The sequence below is a fragment of the Cetorhinus maximus genome, chromosome 15 (assembly GCF_964194155.1).
Source record: "Cetorhinus maximus chromosome 15, sCetMax3.hap1.1, whole genome shotgun sequence".
Classification (NCBI taxonomy): domain Eukaryota; kingdom Metazoa; phylum Chordata; class Chondrichthyes; order Lamniformes; family Cetorhinidae; genus Cetorhinus; species Cetorhinus maximus.
In genome coordinates, this window is record NC_135893.1 from 59851172 (window position 1) to 59858896 (window position 7725).

General features: G+C 44.0%; 1 protein-coding gene across 1 annotated transcript in view; it reads right to left on the bottom strand.

The window, feature by feature from the left end:
• LOC144690288 (sodium/myo-inositol cotransporter 2-like) overlaps positions 1 to 6417 on the bottom strand; it is a 108440-nt gene extending 102023 nt beyond the window's left edge. Inside the window, exon 1 of the mRNA XM_078557643.1 lies at positions 6259 to 6417. Coding sequence (XP_078413769.1) covers positions 6259 to 6417 — 159 coding nt within the window. The remainder of the gene's footprint in view (positions 1 to 6258) is intronic.
• Between the last annotated feature and the right edge of the window lie 1308 nt (positions 6418 to 7725).

Genomic DNA, 7725 nt, shown 5'->3' on the forward strand with positions numbered 1-7725 from the left:
ACGAATTGAGGCACAGTGACCAGCTGCTTGGTCAGCTGGGAGTCCTGCTGCAGATCTGTTCGATTAGTTGGTAATTCAGCAAAGTGAGGGTTTCTCAGTTCTGAAAGAAGTATAGAAATTTCAAAATGGTCACTCAAGTCATGTGAGCTTCTTTCTCCACAATGGTTTCAAAAGGCATTTTTATCTTATGTCTGAGACTGGCTTTAGTTTCAGGACTGATAATGTTCCAACCACTAGCTTTTTAAAGAGTTACCATCCATGTTGAGGTTCTTGTTTCAGGGACCCATTGTCCGGGCAGACCCTCTGATCCTACTAGAGGGGTCAGCTTATCAAGACGCAGGTGACATCCATTGTCCCCTCAATGGTCCCCTTTTAAAATGGACCTGGATAGTCCCAGGTGTGAGTTGAGTCTATTAACAACTCTACAGGAATAATGAGTTTCAATCTGCGAGTCCCCTGGTTTTGTGATTATATTGTCCTTACAATTGGGTATGAGATTCCATGATGATGAGAGGAGAATTATTTTGTTCTTGTAACGCCTGTTGGTAGCTTCCAGAACAAAGGGCCAATCCTGTGGTCATGTGACTTGTTGCAGCCACCTTGTTGGGTTCAGCAGAAAGTCCATTTTAAAAATAGCAAAAACAAAATAAAGTTTGAAGTATACAGTTTGGATTTCTTTCATGTCTTATTAACATAACATCAGGATCTTCATGAAGCATTTGTCCAATCACAACCTAATCCAGGAACAGTATGTGTGATGTCTCTGATTCACTGAGGAGGTACTCACTAAAACCTGTCATGTCTTATAGGCAAATGTGCTAGTGGCCATGGAAGTGGCAGTGGCCATGAATATCTTTGCACTGGACTCCTTCCTGGCTGGAGCTGAGGACATCTCCAACATCTCACAGTTCACTGCTGTATTAATGTATACAGAGAGTGGCAAATACATTGCTTTCTCTCTTTCCGGAGAGAAACAGGTGGAGTAAGCACATGGCTTTGCCTGAATAACGGGCTTCCCGATGGTGTATGGTGTTACTGACTACGCACATGTTGCTTTGCAGATATTGCATTTAAATTCAGAAATGTACTACAACCACAAAGACACTCACTCCCTCAGCCGGTGTATGACCATACTCAGAGCATCATGTAGATCAATGCCCTGTATCCCGGCAGCAGTCATGATGCCTTTATTCTGTGCCAGTCTGCAGTACCCTCAGCATTTGAACCACCCCGAGGGACCTGTGTGTGTCTACAGGGCAACGAGGGCTGTCCCCCAGCTCATGACTCAAGTGTGCAAATAATGAGAGACATAATGCCACACAAAATATCATTGAACTACAATCTTCCACTGAATGATCCTGAAGGAACGCTCCAGAATGTCCCAGAGCACATATCCCAATTCATGTACTGTTGCATCCTGCACAACCTCACCATCATGAGGGCATAGTCCTTGTTTACCACCAGGCATAGGGAGAGGAGCTAAGAAGGAGACGGCAGGGTGAAGATAACAAAAATAGTCCTCCTTCTTGTCAGGCTGTCCATCATCGGCTCACCTGACTTGTACCAGTGAACACAATCCCAATTCCCCATTCAAGAACACTCCTTCTTTTCTGGACCATTGTCCTGCATGTTCAGCAATGATGAAATAAAAGCCACCGCTAAATAAACTATCCAATATTCCACACAGAAATCAACTAACCATGTTTTCCTTACATTCGCTTCAGGGTAGGATTGTGGTGAGGGGAAGGGGGAAAGCAACAGTTGCACACTTGAACCATCTGCAGCTTCTAAATCAGAAGAGGTTGAGAAATGAGATTGAAAAGGAAGATTGGGTATTAGAATATCGCAATCTTCAATAGTTTTAGCCCCACTGCTAGCCATGATCTCAGTTGAGGCCATTACAACGTTGGCAAGAACTGCCTCCTCAATGATGGCTAGTGCATCTGTGCCTGTCCCTTGCCGGTTAGCTGCTACAGCCTCTGGCTATGCACCACCTTGTCCCACAAGGGAAGTGTGTCAATGAGTGTGGTGCAATATGTTTGGGTGATTTGACAGATATTGTTGAACACCTGGCAGTGTGTGGATTGCCACAGTGCTAAGTGTCTGAGAATGGGGTGAAGTCATGAATGTGAAGCATGAGTCGTGAGACTGATGGTGGGTGAGTGAAGTGGGGCTGGCAAATTGAGCAGTGCCTGGGGTAGTTTTTCAAGTGTAAACATATAACATATGAAGATGAACTCATTGACCTTGACTACTCTTGTGAGGTCATTGAATTTTTTGGGCATGGCATTCAGGTCCTCAGACAGTCCTTGAACTGATTGTGACAAATATCTGCCCATTGCTTCCTGAGAATATGTCTATAGGGTCTTGTGGCCTCCTGTAAATAAAGAAACTCACACATCCCATTGACTTCCTGCGCCAAGGTCTCTAATGTTGCATGTGAGAACCTGGGTCATTTTCACTCTTCTCCCAGATCTGGCTCTCTTCCCCAGCCACTTGCAGTACCAACTCCTGCTCTTTAAGTGGTAAGGCTGCCTTTAAGTAGCGTTAGCCTTGCATGAACTTGAGCCTCTTGATGAAGTAGGCAACCCCTCAACAGAGCATTTAATGCTGGGTTGCATGCCCCTTTCATGTAAATGAACAAGCAGCATGAATTTTGTGTACTGCTTGCATCAGAAGTAACTGGTATGGGTCAGTCGCATATCATGCCTATATTTGGGGGCAATCCAATTTTATCTCTTTCATCTCTTCAGATTTTAAAGAAAATGTTGGACATTCCAGTGGCTCGGTGGATAAGATAGTTGCCCATAGCATCACTGAGCCACTGGAGAGGACAATGGATTATGATCAAGGGGAACACGAGGACAATGGGATCATAATTGGAAGGGGTGAGATGGCAACGTGGTCATGATCAGGAGGGGAAGAGAATAATGGGATTATGACCAGGAGAGGGAGTGGATAATGTGGTTGTGATCAGAAAGGTGAAGAGGACAAGGGACCTTTAACCAGAGTGGGAGAAAACAACTGGGTCATAATCAGTGCAGGGGTAGGTGGGGAGAGGACAATGAATCATGCTTGAGAGAAGGCAGGAAACAATGGGGTCATGATCAAGAGGAGGGAGAGAACAATGTGGTCACAACTGGTAGGAGAAGGAGCTTAATAGGGTTGTGATTGAAAGGATAGAGAGGGCAGTGGGGCTACTACCTGCACCTCCTTTTTAAAATTATTTCGAGAGATATGGGCACCACTGGCAAGGTCAGCATTTGTTGCCCATCCCTAATTTGCCCTCAAACTGAATGGCTTTGTGGGCCATTCCAGAAGGCAGTTAAGAGTCAACCACAATGCTATGAATCTGGAGTCACATGTTGGCCAGAACAGGAAGGGTGGAAGATTTCCATCCCTAAAGGACATTAGTGAACCAGATGGGTTTTCTGCAACAATTGAAGATAATTTTATGGTCACCGTTACTGAGACTAGCTTTCAATTCCATATTTATTAATTAATTGAATTTAAAATTCCACCAGCTGCTATGATGGGATTTGAGATCATGCCCCTGGACCTCTGGATTACCACTTTGCCACCATCTCCACTGCCTTGGATTGGCTGCCAGGAATCCCACAGTTCAGGCCTTCCCCTCACTCACTGTTAATTTTAAGTCACAGAGTTAATTATGTAATCATGCTGTGACTTGAGGACATGAAGTGAGAGTGACTGTCCTTAACATCAAAGCAGCATTTGACCAAGTATGGCATCAAGGAGCCCTAGCAAAACTGGAGTCAACAGGAATCAGGGGTAAACTCTCCACTGGTTGGAGTCAAACCTAGCACAAAGAAAGATGGTTGTGGTTGTTGGAGGTCAATCAACTCACTTCCAGGACATCACTGCAGGAGTCCCTCAGGGTAGCGTCCTAGGCCCAACCATCTTCAGCTCTTTCATCAATGACCTTCCTTCCATCATAAGGTCAGAAGTGGGGATGTTCGCTAATGATTGCACAATGTCCAGCACCATTCACAACTCCTCAGATACTGAAGCATTCCATGTCCAAATGCAGCAAGACCTGGAATATCCAGGCTTGGGCTGACAAGTGGCAAATACCATTCGCACCACACAAGTGCCAGGCAATGACCGTCTCCAACAAAAGAGAATCTAACCACCGCCCCATGACGTTCAATGGCATTACCATCGCTGAATCCCCTACTATCAACATCCTGGGAGTTACCATTAATCAGAAACTAAACTAGCCATATAAATACTGTGGCTGCAAGAACAGGTCAGAAGCTGGGAATCCTGTGGCAAGTAACTCATTTCCTGACTCCCCAAAGCCTGTCCACCATCTACAAGGCACAAGTCAGGACTGTGATGGAATACTCTCTACTTGCCTGGACCCCAACAACACTTAAGAAGCTTGACATCATCTAGGACAAAGCAACCCACTTGATTAGTACCCCATCCACAAACGTTCACTCCCTCCACCACTGACAAACAGAGAAGCAGTGTGTACAATCTACAAGATGCACTGCAGGAACTCACCAAGGCTCCTTCAACAGCACCTTCCAAACCCACGACCACTACCACCTAGAAGGGCAAGGGCAGCAGATACATGGAAACACCACCACCTGGAAGCTCCCCTCCAAGCCACTCACCATCCTGCCTTGGAACTCTATCGCCGTTCCTTCACTTTCGTTGGGTCAATATCCTGGAATTCCCTAACAGCACTGTGGGAGTACCTACAACACAGTGACTGCAGCGGTTCAAAAAGACAACTCACCACCACCTTCTCAAGGGCAATTAGGGATGGGCAATAAGCGCTAGCCCAGCCTGCGCCGCCCACAACCCATGAATGAATAAAAAAAACTTTTAAATTTTAATTTGGTCCCTTCATGCGTTTTGTGGGAGCCTTGCTGATGGTCTGATTTATCTTTGTTAAATTTTAAACAGATGGGAATGATGTCCGATTGATCAATCCTGATATTTTAACCCCTCCTCCGCCCCGATGGGATTTTTGATTAAGGTCAACATGCCTGGAACTTGGGTAGTGGCAGTGTTAAGACTCAGTTAGTAAGTGCACTTGCTCATATAAGCTGTAAACACTCACTGTCTATCATCGTACCTTGTTGTTGACCCTTGAACTGGGTCTTTGGAACCAAGAAAAGGAAAAAAATTGGAAAAATAATGATAATTTACCTCCTTGACCTGCTAATGACCTCTTCCTGAAAATCAGTGCGAATAATAGATGGAGCTTGACATTGCACTGGAAGATGTGAGCTTGGCTGAAGCTTGTGCTGGCAAAATTTCATTCAGACACTAATTCTATTGATAGTTGTCAAGGGTTCTCACTATTGATCAATCTGCCAGTGAATCCTTCTCTCACCATTATACATGGTTAGAACAAAGAATTCACAGGCGTGATAGTTGTTAATTCAACTCACTCAGCTTCTCAGGTTCTGAGACCAACCACTTCCCCAATTAGTTCATCAAAATTCATATGTTAAAAATGAATTTTAAAAGGTAGGAAACAGCAAGGGCACAAAATTCACTGATTTGCGCTACAAACATGATGGAATGGAACCTTCACCTGACTTAGCCGTTGGCCTGAGTCCCTGTAATAGGGACAGGCTGGAGCAGGCCACTCAAATCTGCAAAGGTACATTAACTCGCCTGATCTGGATCACTGATGGAATGTGAGAGCACTGTCATGTTGCCCCCTTGGCACAAAGGAAGCCCTAGAGGGAAATGCCTTCTTCTAGTCCTCTGCTCCTGGTGGAGCAAGTGGGTCTCTTAGGGAAGGTAACCAATCCCCTCCAGGATCAACTACCTTTCTGAAATAAATGCTTGGAATCTGATTACTGGCTTCAGCAAGATTCATGCCTGCTAGTTTTGCAGCAGGCTAAAGAAACTATGAAAGGTGCCTGAAAGTAATTCCCAGATATCTTCTTTCAATTTAAGTGATACAGGCAGAAAATCCTCCAATGGCATCCACCCCAATGAAAAATGACTGCACACAAAATTGAAGTGAAATCCTTGAGACAGTAGGATCCACCCCACTTCCAGCTGCAGTTAACACATCTGGCTGATTCATCTACCCTTTTTCTGTGATCTGAGTCAAAATTTTGGGGTCCAAGTGCATGCTTAATCTCTGCAACTGTTGATTTTCAAACCAACTCCTGATGTCGAGACTACTTCTTCAAAGGACATAGAAGATGAAATATTAATCAAGAGTCTGTTTTCAGACAGCAGTTTAGTAAACAGAGACCTTACCCAAAATCCTACAATTAAGATAAATAGAAGGTAAATGCCAAAGACAGCAGTGTCAGGGATATTTAGTTTCTGATGCGTGATGACATATTCTTCAGGGCCCAACGTGCTGGCAGGGTCTTTGTGTGTCCTGAAGAAAGGGTTCTCTGTGATCATCTTCATACTTCAGACCTTGACCATAAAATAGAAGAATCAAATAGGCTTATATAAATGGAATATAACATATACACTTTTTATAAAGAGATAGACTCTGTTCCTCCCTAGTTTTTCTTTCCCTTTTTGTTCCCAAATGTAGTAATAGTACGAGTGTAGTTCCATGGGCATCAATATTCTCACCTAAGTGCTACTTTTTTATGCGTGCATCTTCATAGTAAGTTTCCGCAGGCTATGTAGTCATTAAAGATACAGTAGCCAAGGACTGCCTTGTCCTCATCTGAAATTCATAGATGTACATATTCCAGCACTCACCTGGATAGTGACCAGGAGATGAAATACTGGCTGATTTCCCCCTCAATTCAATAGCATTAAAACCAGATGGAGCCTAAATTCCTCTACCCCTATGCCAGCTGATATAATCTAATTTAGCACAGACTAGGAGATAAACCTGGATCCTGTGGTCCAGTTATGCACTGGATAAAACTTCCAACCAGTGAAGATTTCTAATTCTTTACTTTTAGATTTGCATCATGTGATTGCTCATGTGCTTTGGGGGGAAACCCTGTAGTTTATGTTGGGGTGGTGGCCCCTTTAAGAAGGTTTCTCTGGAAGATGATTTCTTGTAGAAAACAACTTGCTTCCTGTAACTGATCATGTGACAAAGCTGCCTGGGAGATAAACAATGGTAAATTAAAGAGTAAGTAAGAAGTTAATTAAAGAGGTGGGGAGTAGATTCTTAAGTGTGGTTCTGCTTTCAAGCAGTTTATTTTAGAACAAGCTGGCTGCAGGGAACATATGTTTCAAGCAGAATTCAGTTAAAATTCTGTGTGCTGGCTAAAAGGGTTTAAAACCCTTGCTAACCAAAGGACTTTACTAACAGTGAGTTGAATTTCTGGGATAGCCAGGCTGAGAAGAGAGGAAGAGAGAGAGTTCCTAGTTGTAAGACTAGGAAAACAATATTAGTTAAATTTGTTAAGAGCTAGTTAAAGAACATTAGAACCAGGGGAGTTCTGATCCAAGGTGCCTAAGCTTAAGACACTAGTGAAGCCTGTGTTCACAGAATCACATAGAAGAGGCCCTTCATCCCATCAAGTCTGCACCGACACATGAGAAACACCTGATCTACTTACCTAATCCCATTTACCAGCACTTGGCCCACAGCTTTGAATGTTATGACGTGCCAAGTGCTCATCCAGGTACTTTTTAAAGGATGTGAGGCAACCCGCCTCCACCACCCTCCCAGGCAGTGCATTCCAGACCGTCACCACCCTCTGGGTAAAAAGGTTTTTCCTCACATCCCCCCTAAACCTCCTG